Raw genomic sequence first — 25,301 nt, forward strand, 5'->3', positions numbered from 1 at the left:
GGAAATAATCAAGAGCGAAGGCAATCATTTAGCTATGTTCACCATGTATGGCTGTGTTTCACTATTGTTTATAATGGCAAAGGACTGAAAATAATTTAAGCATGCAATAAGCAGGAAATTGGTTAAGTTATAGTATATCTATTTTGTGGATATTTGCAATTGTTTAAAATGCTGTTGTAAAATAGTATTTAAATCTATTGAAGATGTTCAATATATCGTTAACTTCAGAAAACATGGTGTTAAATATTATGTATAAAATGAACCACTTTTAGAAATGCACATACATGCATGGAGAAATGACAGAATATTAAGAACTACAAATGGGTGGTGAAAGACCAGATCGTTTTTATTTTCTTTTTTCTTATATGTATTTTAAACATCTTATATAGTGTATATTTATTGCATTTGTAAAGAGAAAAACAAGTTCTTTTTTTAATTAGGTAAGAAAATGAGTACAATGGGAAAATGACAGCAAAGTTAAAAGGAACCTTGAAATGAGGTTACTTCTCAAAACGCATGCAATAAGATTCTGTACAGATGGGACATACATTTTGCTGTAAGCTTTCAAAAGCCATTGGAAAAAGGGAAACACAATCAGCTACAGTATCTACAAGATAAGATACTATAGTCTCTTATAAGTATAAGGCAAGAACAGTTTGTTGGTCCACAACTTGAAAGTAAATATAATGGCTGATTTCACTGAGCTTTTACCTACATGTAGGATGAAAACAAAATGCCAAAGGCCAATAGAAAGTTAAATAACAGTTATAAGTTCCCCTTTATATAAAGGGGAGCCGTAAAGTTTGGAAACACAAACAATCCTGTTTTATTTTTTTACAGACTCATATTAAGTAAATTACATTATGTTATAGTATATATCAACTTTACAGACAGAACCCCCTTGATTACTTATTTCTTCTGGAGTGTGCTAAAAGTATAGATTTACTTAGTAAAAATGAGAGGGAGAAATCAGGCAACATACTGCAGATGCCTCTGCTAGGATTAAAGAAAATGTTGTATTAACACACCACACTCATTGCAACTTCAACTACGCATTGCTACAAGGCTCTACTTCATGCAATCTTCCGGGACAAACCAAAGTTCCCCCTAAAAACTTTCTTAGGACATGCTCAACCATCCAATCTTGTTAATGTTAATTAATTTCCACCTATATGACGCTAGTGAGTTTCTTATATTTAAGGTAAGGTGCTTGTGTCTCATCCAAATGAGACGGTAAGATAAGGAAAGAAAAACCAATGCAAACTTAAACTATGAATAGTTTCAAGAAAAACAAAGGAATAGTCATAACGGCTGTAAGATCTTTATGGTCAGGAATGGTGCTTCTTTTCCAGCAACTCTACATGTAGAAGACATTCAATAAATACTGAATGATTATCTGATTGATGGCAATATTGATTTACCATATCTTTTTTCCAAGTTATTTTTCACATTAATAAATTAATGCTGTGTATTACAGGACGGTTTTCAATAAGTTTAGATAATTTATCCTGGGACTATATAGGCCTCTCAGATAAACTGTATTAAGCAACCAAAAAAATGTGGAAAATGTTTTACAACCAATTTTCCCCTTGAGTATTGACTTGACTGACAAAATGAGTAATTTGTTGGGGGCCCAGGGGGAACCAAGAAACACTGTTGTGATTGTGTAGCTTCACAGGGTGCATACCCATTACCTGTTAAATAATCAGAGCTTTCCCTTCCTAGAGATGAAGACACCTATTCTTCAAAAGTATGCCTGTAAGACAGAATGTTGTGGCTGACTTGGTTTCTTCCCTACATGTTTTTTGGGTTTTTTTGTTTTTGTTTTTGACTGCATCGTGGGGCTTGCGGGATCTTAGTTCCCTGACCAGGGATTGAGCCCGGGTCACTGCAGTGAAAGCTGCCGAGTCCTAACCACTGGACCGCCAGGGAAGTCCCCTTTTTCCCACATGTTTAATCTGAGATACCAGAAGTCTGTCTCTGTGTAAATTTACCAAGTGACGTTTGTCTGCCGTGCAAGTAAGTAAACACAGAGAACAATAATTATTAAAGAGTATTCCTGCTGCACTGAATTTCTTTCAGTTCAAAAACAGGCATATGCATTTCGAGAAGGGAGGTGTGGAGAATGGAGCACATTGCCGTCTGTTCAGCCGGAGGTGCAGCAGCCCCGGGAATCAGCCCCTGTCGCTGGGGATCCTTTGTCTGCCCAGTGCTGGACCACGACCACGGGATCCCTTCTGCCTGTCACGGGTTACGGTTAGAATTTATCACCCTGTTTATTTGTTTGTTTATTTTGGGTTTTCCAACATTTTTTAATGTAAACTTTTCAAACACACAGAAAAGTAAGAAGTAAGGTACAGTGAACACCATCTACCCACCACATAGAACCTATACTTAACATTTTGCTGTACTGGATTTATCACATATCTATCCATCCCTTCATCCATCCTTCAATCCATCTTCAGTTTTGTTTACAGTTCTTGTTGGGGTTAAATATTTTATTTTTAACATGAATGTTTTTCTTTTATAAAATTTCTCATGATTAGCCACTCTCTAACCCTTGGTATGGTATTTGGTTAACGTTTGCCTACCCCTCCGAGGTAACAGGGACTGTGCCGTTCTGCTCACCAATGTATCCACAGGGCTTGGTATTATAGTAGGTGCTCAATATACAGGGTATTTGTTAGGGAACATGCGGAAGTCAGAAAGAAATGGATGGAAGACGGAGCTATAGAAATGGAAAGAAAAAGTAAACCATGGCCTCTTCAAGCCAGTTTAAATATCTGCTAGTATGACTATTGTTGTTGCTGGGGCCATTTAAAGCCATTTTGGTAAATGGAGCAGGACATGCTTGCTGAGGAAACTGCCGTTTTATGTTGGTTCAGTGAAGAAAATAAAGTGAAGTACTGTGTATCTTCACTGATTGTTCTGCATAGGAGTAAGTTCCCAGGTTTCTGGCTGTTTATTTGGTAAGGACGCTTAGAGTACCTCAGTTTGTAATTTAGACATCACTCCTATCTCAACTCCAGACTTAAGTCTTTGATAAGCAAGTTTTTCCTCAAGACAAAATTTCATATGGAAAACACTTGAGCCATGGGCCAGAGATAATTGACCTAAACGCTGACTGATTACACAGGAAAATACAAATTGATGACACGTGAAAATAGAATCTCACTCTCTCCTTCTCAACCATGAGGAACCCTCCTTCCCACCATGACTTCTCTTTGGCCATTCCTCCAGTTCTTTTTGGTGATACCATCTCTGCGTTGGGATTATGTCTTTGTGAGAGACCTGGACTTTTGTGAAACTGCCACATCTCTGGAGCATAAGGAAATTGTGCTTATCTTGTCCCCAGTGTTTCTAAAGGGTCCAGTGTGATTCAGACTTCAAAGGTTGGAATCATTTTCTTAGATGTCCGTCAGTTACCTGGTAACTGAGATTTTGCTTTCTTCTCTCGTCTCAGGAGCGTCTGACAACCTGCTTATGTCACTGAGACTACATATGCCAGCCAACAGTGCCCCGTCCCCAGGATATACTACTCCCCCAAACTTCTTTTCTGCTTGGTCAACCTGTTACATTCTCAGAGAAGATTAACTACAGACCTGACCTGACCTGATCCGGACCTCCCTGGGAAGAATCTGGCCTCGAAGGACCTTCCCGGCTCAAATGGCCGGTTACAGAAATTCTTCCCCGAGTAAAGTCATTCCTTCGGGTTAAAGTAGTACTTTCTTAGCATTCTGCTTCTGTGTTGCAAATTTCAGAGGAGAAGCGGCGGTGGGGTGGCGTAGACTCAGGAGGTCACCTTCGTGAGAATGTTTTCTTCCCAGGATTATCTGTGCATCAGACATGGACCAGGGGAGCTCGGAAAGCCCTGTAACCTCGGGGAGGGCGAGGAGGAAGCGCTGAGATTCAGTGCCAGGGAAAGTGGGCGAGGACAAACTTCTCCATCCGTTACTGGGCTTCAGGCCACAGGGTGTCTTTCAGACGCGAAGATTCCCGCTCCCCCCGCCACCGCGCTCCAGTCTTCCCCAAGCCCCCCGTCGCTGCCGCGCGCCGCTCTCCTCTTCCACGCCAGCTCTCCGCGAGGGTCCCAGGAAAGCGCCGACCTCCTTCCCGCTTCTCCTCCCGCGCAGCCCGGCGTTCGGCTCGGCGCCTCCTCCAGCCCTCCAACGGCGAGTGGAACAAGACTCCTGCACCGTGGACGGAATACGACGCTTAAGAACTCCGCCTCAATTGCCCCCCTCTAGGTTTCCCCCGCCGTGCCCAAGGCTTTTGGGCACCTCTGCACAAATTTGATAAGACTGAGAGCTGAGAACCGGGAAAGCCAACCGCGGATCCGTCTCGTTCCCCTCCCCGCCAGGGAGAAGCAGTCCGGCTCCGGCGCGGATGCTCTGCATCCTGCAGCCGGCGCTCGGCCGACACACACCTGCCCCGCCGTCCCCTCGCCAGGCCCGCCGGTGCCCTCAGCTCGGCCCGCCCCCTCCGCCCTCCCGGGCCTGAGCCTCTCCCCGCCTCCCGCCCGCGGACCTCGCCGCCCCGCCTCGGGCTCCGCCGCGGCCGCCGGGGCTGCGGGCCCGCCCCAGAAGGGCGCCCATTGGCCGTGCGCGCCATCCTTCACCCGGCGCATTCCGCCGCCCGCAGGCTTGCGGGGAAACTTCCTTATTATTGTGACGCCGAAATCGGAGAAACCCCGAGCCGGGTCGGCGGAGCCGTCACCGTCGGAATCCCGCGCGGCGGTTCAGCGGCCGCCGAGGTGCGCGGGGCGGGGGGGGAGGCCGGGTCCCAGGAAGGAGGGCACCGCGGAGCCGCGGCCGAGCGTCAGCCGCGTTCTGCGCGGCACGGCGGTGCGCGCGCGGCTCCCGGAGGGGCGGCTGCGGCTGCGGGCGCCTCCCGTGACAGCCCGGGGCAGGGCGCGCGGGGAGGTCGGGGCGCGGCGCCTGCAGTGCCTGCGGGGCGCGGGCGCGCGGGGGCCTCGCGCGCGCCTCGCCGGCGTCCTCGGGGCGCTCCCTCTGACCTACAGAGCCCTAGCGCCCGGGGAGGCCGGAAGCCGCTCCAGAGACGGGGGCGCCCCCCGCCCCGACTCGGCCGCCTGCGGACTGGGAGGAACTGCGACGCCGAAAGTCAAAAAGAGGATCCTCCCCTTCCTCCCCGCCCGCCCCTATTTAAATTCCGGGGCTTCGGCGACACCGCTGCGGTGAGGGGCGCAGACTCCGCCCCGCGCAGTGGGAGCCGCCGAGGCCTCTGCGCTTGGGGGAACCCCGGCGGCCGCGAGGAGTTGGCGCTGGGGACACGGGGGGCTCGGCGGCCGCGGTGACAGCGCCACCCACCTGACCGAGGCGGGGCTCGGTTTGCCTGCTCGGAGTCCGCCTCCTGGGCGGAGCCGGGGCGAGGGTGTGTGCGGACACGTGTGTGTGCGTGTGTGTGTGCGGACACGTGTGTGTGCGTGTGTGTGTGCGGACACGTAAGTGCGCGGACGGGCGCGGCGGTGTCAGGAACTGGGACGTGCGGGGGCAGGTGGCGCTTTGAGTCATCTGCGGATGTGTGGAGTGGGCGCACCGGGACAGCCGGCCGAGCCTAGCCTGTGTAACCTGAAACAGACGAGCCGGGGAGGGCTGTAGAGACCGCACCTAAAGCAGCTGTGCACTGATTCGGGCTGTGCGCCCCGGGCTCCGGGATGTGTGTTTTTGAACTTTGCTTTTGGTATATCAGCGTTTCTGGTTGTTTTCTGATTCCGTTTTACTTTAGCTTTTTAATTAGCCCCATTTGGAAGTACCTTAAATTCAGAGCTAAGCCTTCCAGGATTTTGCTTTTGCATTCGTTACGCACGGAATGCTTTAGGAAAGACGATTCAAGCGCTCTCTTCCATTTTTGTGTCTCCTGACTCTTTCCACAAATAGGAGGCTATTTCTAGAACATTTCATCTGATGATTTGATAACATCGAGTGAGCTGCTTTTTTAACTCCAGACTGAGGAGAAAGGAAAGTGAAATAAAATGAGGATTAACACCCTTTTTAAATGCAGCGACTCTGGAGAGAGATGCTGTCTTGTTTTATTTAGTAGCAGATTACTGCGTAGCTCTCTCTTTTCCTACTTTCCTTTACCCTGGGGAGTAGGGGGTGGCATTATAAACCAGAAAAGGAGAGTAGCGTACTTAACGCCCTTTTAAAGCAAAACCGATGAATTACACATCGTTGACCGCGTGGAGCCTAGGAACCTTCTGGAGAAAGGATGCAGGAATCAAGGAGGAAGACTTGAGACCTCTTTGGCAGAACTCCTCCCTTGGCATGAAAAAAAGAAACACAGTTGGTTAGCAGGCAGTTTTACTTTTTCAGTTAGTAGTTGGGATTTTATTTTTGAAAAAAGAAACAGAGATTCCAGAATGTTCCAAATGGTGTGGTTGGAGCCATTGGTTAAAGCATTTCATTCCGAGTAACAGATTTAAATTTCTTAAGATTTGCATAATAATTAAAAACTTTAAAAAAAATACATAATGAGAGTTGTACCACTACTGGAGATACAAGATAGTTTTGCTGCCGTCTCAGAAATAAAAGTAATAGTCTCCAAATTGAAAGGCAGTTTCTTACATTATATAGAAATAAAATTATGATGCTAGTGTCTTAGAATCATGCGGTACTGTACTTTTTCTTTTGAGAGACTTAAGGTGCCTCTCAGATAGTCCCATCTTGTTTTGCATGAAAGAGGATGTGGTGATGAGAAGGAAGGAAAGTCGAGAAAGACTTCAAAACGGCTGTAGCAAAATAAGCTATAATGTGTGTGGTACATGGAAAAATGGAGGGAAAAAGTGCATTACTTTTCAAAAATGCATCTTTTTAAACCTAAACGGGAGGTTTTAAAATAACTTTATTTTTAGTTTTACATCTACTACAAATGCTAGGAATTTTTAAAGGTGCGTCTCTAAGTTCGCTTTTAGCATCATGCTCTAACCAACTGAGCTGACTGTCCAGTTGACTCTAACTTCACGTTTAGAGGTGACATCTTCATAGTTGGTCAGTGGTTATCTCATTGGCGTTTAACTAAACTCCAGTCCTGAGATACAATGTTGGGGGAATATTCAAGCTCGCATAATTTAAAGCTATTCTTATTTTCAGAAGTTTGTTTTTCATTTTGTTTTCAATAACATGAAAGCACTTTGTAGCATTCTATATTAATGTTAATTGTTTTCTCTTTAACTTGCAGATCTGCAGGGTGAGGTGGAACCATTCTGGCTTAAGTACAGATGCCAAGTGTGTGTGACCTGTGGTGAGTTCCTTAATTTCTCTGAGCCTCAGTTTCCTCATCTTGTACTTGGGAATAATATCTAACTCACAGAATCGATAAGAAGATTACACAGGATAATCTACGTAAAGGACTCGGATTAGTATAGCTGCCTAGAGAGGAACCTTAACAAATCCTTACTGACTTCTTTCGGCTGTGACGGAGTGAAGAGAACAAAATGAGCCCAGGAAGTAGGAGACCTAGTTTTTTTTTTTTTTGTCAAATAATTTTTTTTTCCATCTTAACCATTTTTTATAGTTCTTTCTTTATTTATTTTTGGCTGTGTTGGGTCTTCGTTTCTATGTGAGGGCTTTCTCCAGTTGTGGCAAGCGGGGGCCACTCTTCGCCGCGGTGCGCGGGCCTCTCACTATCGCGGCCTCTCCCGTTGCGGAGGACAGGCTCCAGACGCGCAGGCTCAGTAGTTGTGGCTCACGGGCCCAGTTGCTCCGCGGCACGTGGGATCCTCCCAGACCAGGGCTCGAACCCGTGTCCCCTGCATTGGCAGGCAGACTCTCAACCACTGCGCCACCAGGGAAGCCCGAGACCTAGTTTCTGGTCTTGGATTCAACCAGTTACTTCTCAGAGGACCAAAGTTAACTTCAGCTGCCATTAAAATGAGGTTAGGAATGTCAATCTCTTGCCTGGAGGTTGGATCAAATGGATTTTTAAGGTCTCTTTAATAAGATGACCCCTTTGATGATATAACTCTGCCCCCTTTAGACATTTACTACATTTAGAAACAGCACTTGCTGGTGTCAGGGGCGTGTGTTTCTGTGTGTGAGCCAGTAAGTGAACTAGACTCGCTCTGAGTTCCGGTGAGTGTGGAGGAAAGCCTGGCTAACTGTTGAGATGGCCTCACGCATCCCTCCGGTCTCTGGCTTACACAGGTTGGTTCTAGTCCTAGTTGCCTACGAACATCGCCAGTGATTCAGCTAATACGAGCTCACTTAGTACGTGCAGCATTCTTCTTTTAACATTTGCTTTTAAAATTGGAGAAGGAGTATAGCTTGGCTTTGTTTTATTTAATGGTGGTATAACATCATGTTTAAGAGCATGAACTTCGGAGTCTGGGAGATGAGATTTGAATCCTGCCTTTGCCACTTAAACTAAGTAAGTTTCCTCCACAGCTAGTACTTATTTACCACAGCTAGTACTTATTTACATGCTCTTGGTCAAGTGACTTAACCTTGCTAAGCCTTGAGGTTATAGTAAAGGGCAAATTAAATAATCTATGTAAAGTTTTTAGCACAGATTCAGACACACAGTAGGCTTGCAGTAATAGTAACTATTAACTTTTTCTTCATTCAACAAGTATCTGTTGAGCCCTCCCTTGTGCCAGACACTAGTCTAGTCTCTAGCGGTAGAGAAATGAACGAAGAGGCGCAGTCCGTCCTTCATGGAGCTTCCGTTCCTCAGTGCTAGCGTTGAGAAACACCGTTATTTAATGACAGCTTGGATCGTAAAAGGCATTCTACCTTCTGATCTGCTAAAATGTGGTGAGGGGCGAGCACGTTGAGAATGGAGGAAATACGTTGTTGTTTTTTTGTTGCTGCTTAGGGAATGTGTATCTAAGGGAACCTGGCAAACAAAACTGTTAACAACTTTAGATTGTGGGAGATGTGGTTTTCTCAGATTCGGGTTCAGTTTTCTAGGCACTCATGAAGCATCTACTGCGCTCCTTTGCTGTGCTGGGGACAGGAGACACACAGATGAGTAAAACCCGGTTCCCTACATGGAGAAGCTCTCAGTCTGGTCATGGATGGGGAATTGGTGGGTGAGATACAAGAAGCAGTGATCTTACCCCAACAGTACTTTTCATTTTTTAAAAGACTGTGAAGTATCTGAAAGCATAAAACAGTATGTGTAATATATGTTCTACAAACAACAATAAAAGGACAGAAGCAGGACTTAAGCCATGCTACTGAAGCTCCCTTTGTGCTCCTTCCAGAAGGTACCCTGCATTGTCACATATACACTGATCTCTCTCAGTCTTTGTATTGATCATTTTTTTTGCTTTTCTTCATAGCTTTAGCACCACTAATGTTCTTATCTCCAAATACTTGTTATACACTTGTGTTTGGACTTTGTAAAGATGCATCACATTCTGAATTCTTCTGTGACTTTTTCCCCTCCTCAACGCCGTTTTTAAGATTTAGCTGCACTGATGTTTGTAGATGGAATTCATTTCTCCTCCACTGCTGTACAGCGTTCTATTTTATGGTTCTGCTGCAGCTTACCCATTTCCTTACAGATGGACATTTGGGTTGTCTTTGTTCTATGTATTTCAGATAATCCTGAAGTGAACGTTCTTGTGCATATACCTTGGGGCATATATTCATCAGTTTCTTGCTGCATTGTACAGTAGGATAGCCACTAGCCGTATGTGACTACTTATATTAAAATAATTAAAACTAAATGAAATTAAAATGTCAGTTCCTCAGTCACATTAGCCACCTTTCAAGTGCTCAGGAGCCACATGTCGCTGGTGACCACCATATTGGACGGTACAGATAGGTAACATTTCCATCACAGAGTTCTCTGTTTCCAGGTTTTGCTCATCTTTGTATCTCCAGTTCTCAGCATAGCGAAGGAGCGCTGTAGATACTTGATAAGTTGGGCAGTGCTGGTCACGTGCCTAGAATTGGAATGGAATTACTGGGCCGTGGGGTATTTACATCTTCATCTTCACTGGAATTAATGCCCACTTGTTTTCCACAGTGGTTCTGCCAACTTACACTCCCACCAGCTGTGGGTCAGAGTCGTGGTTGCTTTATATCCTTGACTTGGCACTGTCAGACTTTTTAATTCTTGCCAGTCTGGTCAAGTGTCTTTTTCTGAAGGCAGCCCGCGCCTTATGCAGACAACGGAAAGATCATTCTTCTAGTGGTACAAAGCCCAACACCAGGTAGTAAAGAAGGCCCCACCTGTGCAGGGATCATCAGGGGAGGGGTAGGAATGTTTCCTGTGTTGGCTAAAACATTTGGTCAGAGGACCGAAGTCCACCTGAAGTGAAAGAGAGAGAGAAACCAGCAAGGAGTGGATTCACATTGTTGAAAACTTCTCTCTGCCTTCTGTGCCGTTTCTGCCTGTGGTAGTAAACTTTTGGCAATAAAGTATGTCATTAGAATAAATCTTCTTTGTTACTGGAGTTAATTCTGCATTTGAGTTTTGGCTCCAGATTTATTCAAAGCTTGGATCTGGGGAGTGCCTGCAGAGCACTGAAGCCTGGGACATTCCCTTTTCCTGCTGTTGGAAAAGACCCTCCCTTTCCCAGTATACCATTTAGGTAAAGGCTTCTGAGCTTATTTGAAACAAAGCTTATCCCTATCATAAATGAGATTAGAAGTCCTGCCTGAGTGTTATTTAGGTTTTAGTGACTTTCAAAGAAATAAGAATCAGTTGTTAGGCTGATGTTTGCACAGTCTGATTAGTAAGACAAAGTTTAGGAATTGCAGCTTGTCTTTTAGCATTCAACTCTCTAGGACTGATAAAAGGAGACTTATCTACCCCCCCTCCCCCGCTTGGCCTCCCCAGAATTTAAAAGAAAATACATACAAAAAACTTTGTCCTTGCAACCTGGAATTTCCTACCTGTAAGTTATGCCTGCCAGGGTAGCGCTGCCTTGCCCTAGTGCAGATGTGGCGGCACAGCAGATACTCACCACAGGAAGAAGGGAGTCACAGCCCAGCCCGTTGGGGAGCTGCCCTGTGTGCCGAGGGCTCAGAGCAGAACACCTGGAGCAGGTGCCGGGGCAGCAGGCAGTGACTGACTGGCCCCCTGCACTGAGCGCTGGCAGCACACAGTGACCGACTGGCCCCCTGCACTGAGCGCCGGCAGCACACGGTGACCGACTGGCCCCCTGCACTGAGCGCCGCGCCCGGGCTAAGCACTCGTGACTCGCATTCTGTCCCTCACAACAGCCCTGTTGCTCTTCTTGCCACTTCAGGGACAGGAAACAGGCTTAGAGTGTTTAAATATCTTCCCCAAGGTTTCACAGCTAGCACGTGGTTAATTTGGGGCTTGACCTTTGGTCCTTTTGACCCTTAAGCCCTGCTAACATTATCCTGAGTCTTTTACCAAAAACAGAGGAGGAGAAGGACTGGGAAAAGTACGAGATGTGACACGGAGGGAAGGAACGGAAGGTCCAGCTTTCTTCCTTTTGTTTTGCGACGGGGAGATGAGAGGCAGGAGACGGAGGGGCCGGACCGAAGTGGCCCGGGACAGCCAAGGTGGCTGGCGCGGGTGCTGAGCCAGTGTGTCGTCCTGTGTGCTTCTGTTGCACTTTTTATAATTGTGTGTTTTGAAGGGAAGTGAAAGATTCTACTCCTCTAGAAGCAAGGGAGAGACGGTGAGTGAGGAAAAGTGGGTGAGAGGAGCCAGGAGATCAGAATGCCCAGTGATGGAGAACATTGCCAAAGACAGACCCTTAAATTCACGGAAACCCACAGCTCCTAGATTCGGGGGTTCCAGCAGAGTGTACTTTAAGTGGAAGCTACATTAATATCTGACTTCTCTTCGACGCACTGAACTTCCCTCCTGAAAGCTAGATGCTTTTAGTGCCTCCTGCTCTAGTTTTGGCAGGGCGCCGTGATGAGCTAGACCATATCTCCAATTAGGGTTAATCATTCTTTGATAGGAATACATCTTATCTGTGGTTGCTATTTAGTTACCTCTGAATATAAGTAGTTTTCTTTTTTTTTTTTTAACACCTTTATTGGAGTATAATTGCTTTACAATGTTGTGTTAGTTGCTGCTGTATTACAAAGTGAATCGGTTATACATATACATATCCCCTCCCTCTTGCAGCTCCCTCCCTCCCACCCTCCCTATCCCAACCCTCTAGCTGGTCACAAGGTACCGAGCTGATCTCCCTGTGCCATGCGGCTGCTTCCCACCAGCTATCTGTTTTACGTTTGGTAGTGTATATATGTCCATGCCACTCTCTCGCTTCATCCTAGCTTACCCTTCCCCCTCCCCGTGTCCTCAAGTCCATTCTCTGTGTCTGCGTCTTTTGAATAAATAGTTTTCATTTGACTACTTGAAGATTGCATTACTATAACTCAGGTGGGCAGGATTTTGACAATAGCTCTGTTTATCTCTTTTCATAAATGGTTTCTACTAGTCAATCAGGGGTGAAGCCACACCCAGGCTTGCGGTTGGCCAGAGCATCCAGAGTTCAGCTGACGCTCAAGGACTGAATCATGTTAACACAGACTTATAAGAAACTGATAGATGCAGGATGCCGAATTAGCAATGAGAAGTAGAACTGCCAAGACGGCTGGGATGCTTTGGACAGCTGGTCACAGTATTCTTTCCCCATAGTAGTATCTGCCTTGGAAAGCAAGTTATTTAAGATTGCTTATTAGGGCTTCCCCGGTGGCGCAGCGGTTGAGAATCCGCCTGCCAATGCAGGGGACACGGGTTCGAGCCCTGGTCCGGGAGGATCCCACGTGCCGCAGAGCAAGTAGGCCCGTGCGCCACAACTACTGAGCCTGCGCGTCTGGAGCCTGCGCTCCGCAACAAGAGAGGCCGCGACGGTGAGAGGCCCGCGCACCGCGATGAAGAGTGGCCCCCGCTCGCCGCAACTAGAGAAAGCCCTCGCACAGAAACGAAGACCCAACACAGCCAAAACTAAATAAATAAATAAATAAAATTAAAAAAAAAAAGATTGCTTATTAATCATGGAATCTAAGCAGGGCAGGTGGCTGGGTAAATTTAATGATTAGTGTTATGGATTCTGATCTTCCCATCTCCATTATTGGGCAATAATTACTTAGCAGATCAAATAGTCAGCTTGACTGGTTATGGTACCCTTTCTCTCTGGACAGAGCTGGAGATATTGGGAAGTTCTGACTGTTTGGCTGTCCATTTTCTAGACTCCTTACCGTATAGCATACTAGTCAAGAGCACATTCTCTGGGCTTAAATCCTAGCTCTGCCGCTACCTTGTTGTGTGATTTAGTCAAGTCACTTCAACACTTTCTGTCTCACTTTCTTTTTCTCCATTCTCTTTTTTTTTGTCTTCACTTTCTTCATCTACAAATTTGAGATGATAATAGCAGTACCTACCTCGTAGAAGATTAAATGATTTAATATCTGTGAACCACACAGAAAAGTGCCAGACTCAGCATAAGCTCAAATGAAGTCTTACCTGCTGTTGTTACTAATAGTGTAATGTTAATATTATCAGTTAGGAGTTTTTTTAAAATTTCGAGTGACAGAAATCCAATTCAGACATTCATTCTTAAGCAAACAAAGAAGGGACTTATTAGACTGTATAGAGGTGATTCTCATTTTTCGTGGTAGTTAAGTTCAGTGAAGTTGCTGAGAACACCAAGTTAATGAAGACTGAGCCATTGCTCCTGGGGAAACACAGGGTTAGTTAGGTTCCTGCCAAGAGCCTCTGGTCAACAGATCAGTACGTAACCTTGTTTCATATATGTTTAAGTGTGTTTCTGGGGGAATCCCCTGGTGGTCCAGTGGTTAGGACTCTGTGCTTTCACTGCCCGGGTTCAATCCGTGGTCAGGGAACTAAGATCCTACAAGCCTTGCGGTGCAGCCAAAGGAAAAAAAAAAAAACAAAGTCTAGAATAAAGTGTGTTCTTTTTAGACACCTTACTTGATGCCTATTTCTTACAAATGATTAACTCTATACAATATTTCTTTATAATAAAACACTAGTCAGGAAGAGTTTTTTTTTTTAACATTTTCCTGACCCTGGGTAACGTGACAGTCAATTTCTTTGGCTCTCAGCCTCACAACAGTGCTGTCTAGTACACGCTATAATCAGGCATCATTTCATGAATCCCCAGATACTCAGTTGCTTTGCTGTCTCTTCTGTAGCTTCGCTATGCACTGTAGATGTTACTTTAGCACTTTCCAGAGCGGCCACATGTCTTGATCAGTGAGTTGCCCCTTTTTCGCATTAGCATTGAACTCACAGCCAACAGCTCTGGAACTCACGCATGAACGAAGCATCACGTGTGTTTTCTTTGTGCGGCACTCAACAGCCTTCGTGTACTTAGGAACACTAGACGGGGCTTCAGCCCTGTGCGTGGGGGGCATTTTAAACAGCAGAATCACCGACAGAACAGTAGAAAAGTATGAAAACTGTGGCACCAAGTGGAGTCAAAAAGATCACTTGCTTGCAGTGTGAGAGTTGAGACAAGAAGGTAGAGCATGGTCTTGTTCGACTTCGGCTGGGAACGTGCACAGAGAGGGGCTCAGATTTTCCACCTCTCTGCACATGTCTGGGAATGACTGCAAACAGGCTCCGAGTACCGACTCTGAGGTTACAAATAAATACCGGTGGGTAGGCAGATTCACAAGTATGGACTCCGTGAGTGATGAAACACAGCTGTACTCAGGAAGAGTGAAGGTCGGGGTGCTGGCCCTAGGCACGAGGGGATCCAAGGCTCAGTCACCATCGCTGGGACTCTTTCTGTCCCCTGTCTTAGAACCTCTCTGGCTGGTAGCTTCCCAGTGTCTTACAGGTGTCCTCTGTGCGACAGGGAAGGTAGCTTCCAGCAGCTCCAGTTACCTTCGGAGGCAAGAGGCAGTCTTCCGTCAGAGCTCCACGGGGCTTGGTGGGGGAGGACTCTGGCCCAGCTGGGAGTGTGAACCTCTCCCTGCACCAATCACAGCGGCTTAGGGGTGGCCCTCTCTGAGTGGCTTGGCCAGGGTCACACTCACCTTTGTGCAGGAGGGCGTAGGGTTTGCTACCAGATAAAGGGGGGCTTGAGGAGAGAGATTAGACAAAAGGGCAGTCCCTTACACCTCTGAGGAATTTGTTTTAAACTAACCTTCATTCTTCAGGAAGGTCGTGCCACATTGGGTTGCAGCTTCTCCTGCATTAAGTGCGTTTCAGTCGTGGCCCTCTTCAATTGATGAATAGTGTTCCACTGTATTTTATCGATGAGCAGTGTCCATGTTGATGGACATTTGGGTTGTTGCCATTTTTGTTTAGTATGAATAAAGCTGCTGTCAGCATTGTTTATAGACCTTTGCGGATGTAGACATACAATCATAGCTTCTTTTTTTTTTTTTAAAAGAAATACTTTGTCCTATCTAAAGTGAGGCTTTGATTGTGTCCCAAAGGCCTTTTTTTTAAAAAAATAAATTATTTATTTTTGGCCGCATTGGGTCTTCGTTGCTGTGCATCGGCTTGCTCTAGTTGCGGCGAGCGGGGGCCACTCTTCGTTGCAGTGCGCGGGCTTCTCATTGCCGTGGCTTCTCTTGTTGTGGGGCATGGGCTCTAGGCGCATGGGCTTCAGTAGTTGTGGCACGTGGGCTCTAGAGCACAGGCTCAGTAGTTGTGGCTCGTGGGCTCAGTAGCTGTGGCTCGCGGGCTCTAGAGCGCAGGCTCAATAGTTGTGGTGCACGGGCTTAGTTGCTCCGCGGCATGTGGGATCTTCCCGGACCAGGGCTTGAACCCATGTCCCCTGCATTGGCAGGCGGATTCTTAACCACTGCACCACCAGGGAAGTCCAGATCTTAATACCATATTTTTAGACACATTGTATTTGGCTGGTTAAGGGGATGGCTTAATGCTTCAGCTGCCTAATCTCATCCTTTATCTCTTAATTCTGACTACTTTCACTCTCTGAGGGCAACTTTATTTTCAAGTTTCTAAGACATCTTGTGTTGTATACTGACTACATCATTCCATACGTTTTTTGGTGTGTGTTCTTGCTCTTGTAGGTGACGTGTATATCTACTTGGGTGGCAGTGTAGCCCAGTGGATAAGAGCGTGCGCGTGCGCATTGGGTGGCGGTGCGGCCCAGTGGGTAAGAGCGTGCGTGTGCGCATTGGCTTCAGGCCTAGATTCCTAGCCTGGTTGTGTTCCTTCCAGCTCTGTGACCTTGAGCGTGCTTCTTAATCTCTCTGAGCCTTCTTTTATCTGAAAATGAGGCTAAAAATAGTGCTGAGGGTACAGAGTTGTTAAGATGAAATGAGATAATGACATAAAATGCTTATTAGGTACAGTGACTGCGGTATAGTAAGCACTATGATGTTTATGTAATTATTGGTAGGAGAGACAAGACAAACTCATGAAACATTAAAAATGAAAGTAATTAGTACAAATACAGCAGCTGAGCAAATTGGGAAAATTAAATTATGACTAGACTGTGAGCTTGCTGCTCTTTTTAAGTGTCTGTCCTCCCCCCGCACCCCCCCCACCCCGACCCTATCCCTAGTTTGCATCTTATCTCTCCTCCCTTCCTTCCTATGATTGCATTTAGCTCAAAGAATAACATTTTTTTTTCACGTTCTTTATTGGACTATAAATGCTTTACAATGTTGTGTCAGTTTCTGCTGTACAACAAAGTGAATCAGCCATATGTATACATATATCCCCATATCCCCTCCTTCTTGCGTCTCCCTCCCACCCTCCCTATCCCACCCCTCTAGGTGGTCACAAAGCACCGAGCTGATCTCCCTGTGCTATGTGCTGCTTCCCACTAGCTAGCTATTTTACATTTGGTAGTGTATATATGTTAGTGCTACTCTCTCACTTCATTGCAGCTTTCCCTTCCCACCCTGTGCCCTCAAGTCCAGTCTCTACGTCTACGTTTTTATTCCTGCCCTGCCATTAGGTTCATCAGTACCGCTTTTTAAAATTCCATATGTGTGCATTAGCATATGGCATTTGTTTTTCTCTTTCTGACTTCACTCTGTATGACAGATTCTAGGTCCATCCACCTCATTACAAATAACTCAGTTTTGTTCCTTTTTATGGCTGAGTAATATTCCATTGTATATATGTGCCACATCTTCCTTATCCATTCATCTGTCGATGGACACTTAGGTTGCTTCCATGTCCTGGCTATTGTAAATAGTGCTGCAGTGAACATTGTGGTACATGTATCTTTTCGAATTATCATTTTCTCAGGGTATAGGCCCAGTAGTGGGATTACTGGGTCATATGGTAGTTCTATTTTTAGTTGTTGTTTGTACGAAAAGGAAGCATGAATTTTTAAATGGTAGTGAAACTTTGGGGTAGTCAGCTGTAATCAATCAGCCAAAGTTTGACTGAGCACCTGCTAAATCAGAGAGGTATATGCCGTGCTGTGGTCTCTGCCTGAGGCAATTAAACTTTGGCTGAGGAGTTAAGTTATAAGAGACAGAGAAAGTTTCCAATCAAGGCGGTATAGTAGATGTGTCAGAGGGATGCAGGCTGACTGGGGCTGGAATGGTCCCCAGAGGCTCTCAGGTAGGAATTGAAGCTTGACCCAGATCCTGAAGGATGTGTAAGAGGGAATGGCAGGCAGAGAAGATAGCATTTCTTTTTCCCGTTTCTCATTTTTGTTTTGAGTAGTGAATTACTACTATGCAAGTTAACAATTGGCTACCTAAAGGAGTTAGTTCAAAATTAGTTAGTTTAAAAATACCAAAACCCAGAAAACTCAAAGGACAGGTGCAGCAAGAGAGGACAAGTTGAAGTCGTGAGGGTAGTTTCAAAACAGTTGTTGCCGTCATGGTGAGCAGACATTGTTGCAGCACGTCTCCTGTACTCAGTTCTTCATCAGTGATCTGAAAACCGCATTCTGTCTTCACTGTTCCTTTACACAGCATTTGTTTAGACATTTTTTAAAACTCTTACTAAAACATAAAAATAGCATTATCATTATAACTACCGTCAGCAATTTTAATATGTTTCATTTTGAGATGCAAGGTATCTGAAGAATATTAAGGGGAGGGCTTCTTTAAAATTGATTACATTTATTCCTTAAAGTGATTTTTTTTTTTCTGATTCCCCCGCACCTTTTTTTTTTTTTTTTTCTTACAAAGCTCTCTTCTAGGCTACATGTCTCCCTGAAGGACAAGAACGATGTTATGTTGGGGGTATTGGTCTCTGGGCCAGCCTGGGATGAGCCCTAACCTGCAGGGGATTGTGGCCGAGCCACAGGTGTGTGGATTTACGTCCGACAGACGCGTCAAGGAAGTGGCCTGCGGAGGCAACCACTCCGTGTTCCTGCTGGAGGATGGGGAAGTTTACACGTGCGGTTTGAACACCAAGGGGCAGCTGGGCCACGAGAGGGAAGGAAACAAGCCAGGTGAGTGCACCTAGGCAGCCTCGATGACGGGCGAGGCCGGCCGAGACTGGGAGAGATGGTCGAAGGTTTCCTCACCAAGCGTTGACCTTTCAGGGGGGCTCTCCTTCTGGTGAGAAATGATGAGGTAGGGTCTTAAATTGTGACTGTGTAGTATTTTTCACACTAGCATGTGCCGTTTTCTTTGTTACTTGCTGTCTTTTTTTGTTCAGTCCAAATCACATCAAGAGGCCAAAGCTTCATGGAAAAACAGCCTTGCTGGTTTTTGTCTAGATAATTTTATTCTTTTGTGTTCTTTTAGGAAAGTCAGTTTGACATTAGGGTGAGCTTTTTTTTTTTTTTTTTTCCCCCCCTGTGCCTGCCTCCCTCTTTTCTCATAGTTATTCTCTCCCATAGCATGTATCAGTATTAACTTGTAATCATTAATTTTTATGTTGACCCTTGGATAAAGGGCTGCAGGGCTGGTCTTAAGGATACATTGTGAAGTATGTGAAGCACGATTTGTGGGCTCCTTCCCCATTCTTTGCCTCCTGGTTCCCTCATTAGAGCCTCCTAGAGAAAATGCTGCCCCAGGCCTGCCCACCTGGAGCAGTGCCCAGTGTTCTAGCCAGGGGCTCCTAACCTGTGGGCCCTGGACTCTGCGGAGTTCAAGGAGGGGGTCTGTAGCATGGGCCATACGTGTATGTACACCTTTATATGTACAGTGCACCTGATACTACATGTTTTCAAATGTAAGTAGATCCTGTTGTTCACTGAAATAAAAAGTCAGTTCACAGTGCCAGCAGTTCATTAATTGAGTTAGTAAATCCTAATTATGTGTTTAACCAATGAATATAATACAAAATTATAATATATAGCTATTATGGAGGTGGCAGGAAGGTTTTTGACTTTAAAAAATATTTTTCATATTGGAAAAAACTGAGGTCTTTTTTGGCCTCCTGTAAAAACTCACTTGTGTCTTGCATGGGGCTCCTACGGTGCTCTGTTCCCCAGCTGAGAGCAGTATCTCACAGATAATGCCTGCAGGGGGGGGGTGATGGCAGGTCCCAGCCCAGCGGCGTGCTCCTTTCTGCGGGGAATGTCTACATTCAAGACCCGCTTTAAGAGACCCATAAGGCCCGCTTTACACCGGTGATCCTGGAGGACTTGTACCCACCCTGGCCAGCCTTTGAAGGGAATGTTTTGGGGGCCAGGAGGAGATCTTTGTGGTAAGGCCTGCTGAGACACCACGGCTGGGGGGACCCTGGAGTCAGACACACCTGCTGGAGGAGGCGTTACCTCCCCTCTGACTCTGTATTTCTGAACCTCAGCTCCTTTGCTGGAAAAGGTGACTCCCGGCTGTTCTGTAGCTCTTGAAGAAGGAGATTCAGACGGTAAAGAAGTCTCCCCAAGGTTACCTGTAGCCTGTGAAGGCCGCCATCCTCCCGCCCTCTTGTCTGTTTTCTCTGTGACCCTGCTGTCTGTCAGGCCACCTCCCGGTAGGGCCAGCCGCCCAGAGGCGCCTCAGGGCTCACCTTGGTCCTAAGGCCTGGGGCCAGAGGATGGGACCTGGGGTGGCAGGTGGAAAAGGAAGCGAAGCCCTTGCAGGCCAGCGATAGCAAAGATCTGCAGATGGCAGCATGGTGAATACGCCTGAGTGCCATCGGCTATCCTTCCAGCCGACCCTCCTGCCAGAGCCCCTGGCGCTGGGTGGGCGGTCAGCCCGCATCTGCCCGCAGCCGGCCCGGCCCACAGCTGCTCCCTCCCGGGAGGCAAGGCCGAGTGATGGCGAGCGACTCCAGCCGGCGATGTTCCAAGAAGGCTCTCGGGCTCGACCACGGAATCCAGCCGGTGCTTGCAATCGAAATTTGAAATGAGCCAGGCTCTGGTGTAAATTGCAGCGGAGTCCAGAAATTTCTGTTGCTGGTTAAGCTTGCCTGTTAATTATAAACGGCGTAGCAGCTGCGGAATGGTGCCTCACTGAATGGGAAGGTTCTAGGGGAGCGAGCCTCCCTCTTTAATTTTCTCATTGGTAGGTGTGTTCTAAATCTGGGTGCCAGTTGGGTTTAGTTTTAATGAGTGGGAAGAAGAGAGTGAGCTTGTTTTCTATATGTGTTCATTGAGAGCTGTGATCTGGGGAGCTGCTAGGCACAGAGGGGACGTCAGTGACAGAGGGACCCTGTTTCGGGCAGCCTGGAATGGCTGGGCCCACAGGAATGCCATCCCCGAGTAACCCCTGTGGTCTTGGGGGAGGGAGCTTGAGAAAAGGCCGCCTCCCCAGAGAGCATGCTTCCGGGGGCAGTGGGCAGGTCTGCCATTTCAAGTCAACATCATTGCCCAGACCAAAGGATTTAGCAGTGGGAAGGATTAAAGAGAGTGAGGGGGGGAAGGAAAGGTGCGGGAAGGTGGTCATGTAGGGGACGCGCAAGGACGGAGCTCTTCGCTTTGAACGTGTGCCTTGAGTCTGTCCTGCGGACGGTGAAGTGTCCCTTTCTACGCTCGGTCTCTAGCTGGCAAAGTTGCACGGTACCTGAGTTCATTTTTGGGGGAAATTCTGTACGTGCCACGGGGCGGTGGTGTAAAGCCCTCCGCGACAATCTTCAAGGATTTCTGTTTTTCCTCTGTGAGCACATCTAGTAGTTTCCTACTGCGTTTGCTGCTTCTGAGGCTACTGTGCTTTCCTTGTACGCGGATTTATCTCCTTCTCAGCACTGCCCTTGTGTGACCAGCGTCGCGTATGTCTCTGTGTGGCACGGGAGGGTGTGTTTCCAGGACACCTCAGGCACTGAAACTCCTGGTTACGCAGGCCCAGATGTTCCCCAGTGTGCCAGCAGCTGCCGGTTCTAGCTTAGGTGTGTCCGTGACTCATTCATTTGTGCTTTGGCCAAAGGTGGAGAGGTCTGTGACCCCTAGAAGCATTTTTAAATTTAATTTTATTTATTTATTATTTTTGGCTGCGTTGGGTCTTCGTTGCTGCGCACGGGCTTTCTCTAGTTGCGGTGAGCGGGGGCTACTCTTTGTTGTGGTGCGTGGGCTTCTCATTGCGGTGGCTTCTTTTGTTGCCGAGCACGGGCTCTAGGCACGCGGGCTTCAGTAGTTGCGGCACGCGGGCTCAGTAGTTGTGGCTCGCGGGCTCTAGAGCGCAGGCTCCGTAGTTGTGGCGCATGGGCTTAGTTGCTTCGCGGCATGTGGGATCTTCCCAGACCAGGGCTCGAACCCGTGTCCCGTGCACTGGCAGGCGGATTCTTAAGCACCGCGCCACCAGGGAAACCCCCTAGAAGCATTTTTTATCGGCAGAATATCAAAGCCCCGTCTAAACTCATTGTCCAGCTTTTTAAATAAGTGTTGGATTATTACTGTCATGCGTACTCCTCTCCCATTTTTCTCCTTCATTCTCTCCCTCACATTGTGATATCAACCTTATCTCCTCCCAAAAATCAGGGATAGTTTCAGTGCTTAGGACAATGTAGGAGGATTAACTAATTTCCTCATGTTTTTGCCCATGAAGTCATCTCATAATTTCCTAAAACATGCAGTTTCAAGAGCTGCATTACAGGAAGCCGTGTGTGCCTCTTTGTATTTTCTAAAAATAAAGCAAGCAAACAAAACATCTAAATGATGTTTTTTTAAATAAGTGATTAATCTATAACTGAACATTAAGCAAGTCTTGAAATATTTTATTAAATTAAAATAGAAACTAGTGGCCCACAGAAAAAATTCAGACAACTTACCTCAGTTTATCGTGCTTCTCTTTTTTATTTTTTTTTATTTTTTTAAATTTTTTTTATTTTTTTTATTTTTTTTTTATCGTGCTTCTCTTATTCCCACCCATCCACATTGTCAACACAACTCCTCTTGTGAAGGGACCCTTCTCCTTTTCCCATACATACTCTGATTTCCCATATTGGGATTTCAGCTTAAGCTAATTCTTGTGTTATCAGGAATGTCTGAATTTATGTAAACCACTAACCTTTCTTCCTGTCTTGAGTAGGCAAGAACTGTGGTAGATGCAGTTATTCAGTTTAATTTAACCTATGTTAAATTTTAAAAATTCGGGGGACTTTCCTGGTGGCACAGTGGTTAAGAATCCCAACGCAGCCAAAATAAATAAATAAATAAAAATTCTGCATAGACATCCCAGGAAACCTTTCCATGGCAAACCCCAAGAGTAACAATTTATAAACAGACTAACATTCCGGTGCAGCGCTATTTGATTCACACCTGTGATTGGTTCCTTTTACCTCCTCCTGAGTTAGTTTCTCTCTCTCTTGTAGGTAATTTAATCCAGTTCACATTCACATTTTGTGTTCAATCTAAGTATTTCTGTAATGCCCATCACCATATGTAACAGCTCTCCTGCTGTTTGATAAATGAGGTTTATAAAGCAGACCATCTCAGAAGCCTCAATTCCCAGAGCTGGGGTTGCTGGTAACGGCCGGTAGAAGTAACACTTTCAAGCAGCTTATCAGGTTGCTCTAGGGCATCTGAAGGACGCCATAACTCTGTTATGTTAATCAGTTTTTGCCGAAAAGCAAACTAACTGAGCTGAAGGGAAGCAGAAGAAATCCGGTAATGACTTCCTAACACTGCAGTGCGTGTTTCCATGGGCTTGACTCTGATATAAAAGGCAGAAGGTACCATAGCAGATATTCAGATCTCAGCACTGCGCTTGTTCGGGGCCCAGCTCTTCCTCAGCAGGAATTGCAGGTGGGGGAGGGCTTACATAGATTCATAAAGGTTAGAGGTTTGCATAAATTCATCATCTCTCTGATGACGAGAATGGTAGTCATCAAACCCCATGACGGTGTTGACGGCTTTGGCAGCTGAGTGGACAGCTTTCTGGTCCAGAGCCCTAGGGATCAGGAGCAAATGTCATTTAATAATTTTATTTTTCTGGTGTGGTTGATCGACAGTTACTTTCTTCTGTCTGTAGTACTCAGCCTACTTTCCTTAAAGACATTTGAATGTTTTATAAAATATATACTTATTCATGAGCGTATTCCTCAATGTGAGATGCTATTTGTGTTTTAAAAATTTGCGGTTTACTTTTTTTTTTTTAATTTATTTAATTTATTTATTTTTGGCTGCGTTGGGTCTTTGTTGCTGTGCGTGGTTTCCTCTAGTTGCGGCAAGTGGGGGCTACTCTTTGCTGCGGTGTGCAGGCTTCTCATTGCAGTGGCTTCTCTTTGTTGTGGAGCACCGGCTCTAGGTGCGCGGGCTTCAGTAGTTGTGGCACATGGGCTCTACAGCGCAGGCTCAGGAGTTGTGGCGCCCGGGCTTAGTCGCTCCGCGGCATGTGGGATCTTCCCGGACTAGGGCTGGAACCCGTGTCCCCTGCATGGGCAGGCAGATTCTTAACCACGGCGCCACCAGGGAAGTCCCTGCAGTTTACCTTTAAGTAATTAACACAGTGGTTTGCACCGTGATACAGGAGGCTCAGTTCATTTGTTAATTGTAAAAGCGGTTAACTATACATGTTACAAGCTCTCTTCATCTCGATGTGCTGATCATTTTTAAGCTGATTAATCCTCATGATAACCCCGTAAAGTAGGTCAGTAGTAGTATCCCAGGTATGTGTAGAGGAGAAGAGGAAAGAGAGTTGAGTTTGAGTTTTGGTTGGGTACTGACAGTTTGGTTTTAATAATCCTGGAATTTTGTCCATGGATATCTTTTTAACTTCAGACTGATTGGGAAGGCCCAATAGAATTTTATTTTCAAGTTGTTTTTCTCGTTTATATTCAATTTCCACTCAGTCCTTATAACAGAAACAAAGATATAAACTTGGCCACCAAGAAGCTTGTATTCTTTAATTTACTGGTTGAATACCACATATGATCAAGGTGCTTTGATTAAAGGCACGGAGAAACAATTCCCTTTCATCTTTAAAATCATTAGACGACTGTCAGCTTGTTGTTTTATGCTCTTTTGAGTACCACATGATCTGGGGAAAAAGAACACATGATAATTCATATCTCAGGCGGATACCTTTTGCCTCGCAATTTACCTCATGTTCTTTGTTCCTTTATTTCCTTAAATTACTTATTTCTCATTCAGTCATTCAGTCAGCAGATATTTACGGAGTGATTAGACTACTAGGTTCCCCATTTGTTCTAGATACTGTCAGGACAAAACACCTTTAGCGCAGAGCTGCCCTTTGGGAGTTTATAGGCCAGGTGGGAATAAGGTGTGTTCCTGTGAAGTTTACATAATGCAGTTCACCTTGTGCCGAGCAAGTGATAAAGGTCCTAAGTGTGTCAAAATAAGAGTTGTGGTGGAGAGTTAGGTCTAAGTCAGGTCACCAGCAGTGAGTGCTGAATTCTGATTTCTAAGAAGTGTCATCTTTTCCACCACACACATATAAAGTTCAAGTTTATCTTAGGTTGGTTTGTTCAGGGGCAGCTTTGGTGATGGTGTCAGTCTCTAGGGATGTTCCATGATTTTAGTTAAGTCCACCCTTGAATTTTTGTGTTGTGATAATGATTTCATTGTCTGGCAGTTTTGATGAACTCTTGTCTAGCTTGGTGATCTGTGATCTTGACAGATCAAGGATAGGTGAAATGTTTCTGAATTTATCAATCTGGATGGAGTATATCTAGTCAGCTGATACTTCACAGTGATTCAAGAGCTACCGGAATCTTTGTCTTCCTGAGTAAATGCCCTTTGATAGCATGTAATGTTGAAATCTGGGTAACTCTCCAACAGATACTGTCTCATATCCTTACAGATTTTAAATCATTTTTTCTCTTATTATTCAGACATGTTTTGCAATTTCTGTTATATATGATTATTAAATAACTCATAGCAATTGAAATCGTTATTGTGAATGATTTTAATTTAGAGTGTTAGCTAATTATGCAGGCAGGATGATGAATGAGAGCATGGACTCTGGAACCAGACTTATGGGATAGAATCCTGGCTCTGCCGCTCACTGGCTGTGTGACTCTGGGAAGGTGGCTTAACCTCTCTGTGTCTCAGTTTTCTTAGTTGTAAAATG

At 45.8% G+C, this 25,301-nt stretch overlaps 1 protein-coding gene across 4 annotated transcripts in view; it reads left to right on the forward strand.

The window, feature by feature from the left end:
- Positions 1 to 4,656: 4,656 nt before the first annotated feature.
- The window catches only part of HERC3 (HECT and RLD domain containing E3 ubiquitin protein ligase 3), a 148,372-nt gene continuing 127,727 nt past the window's right edge, over positions 4,657 to 25,301 (forward strand). For all 4 annotated transcript variants that reach the window (XR_011073889.1, XM_068542442.1, XM_068542443.1 and 1 more), the window contains exons 1-3: positions 4,657 to 4,753; positions 7,198 to 7,260; positions 18,066 to 18,331. Coding sequence is in view for 3 of the 4 variants with exons in the window: in XM_068542442.1 (XP_068398543.1) it covers positions 18,106 to 18,331 (226 nt within the window). In the remaining variant the exon portion in view is untranslated. The remainder of the gene's footprint in view (positions 4,754 to 7,197; positions 7,261 to 18,065; positions 18,332 to 25,301) is intronic.

Source organism: Eschrichtius robustus, chromosome 4, assembly GCF_028021215.1.
Source record: "Eschrichtius robustus isolate mEscRob2 chromosome 4, mEscRob2.pri, whole genome shotgun sequence".
NCBI classification, from domain to species: domain Eukaryota; kingdom Metazoa; phylum Chordata; class Mammalia; order Artiodactyla; family Eschrichtiidae; genus Eschrichtius; species Eschrichtius robustus.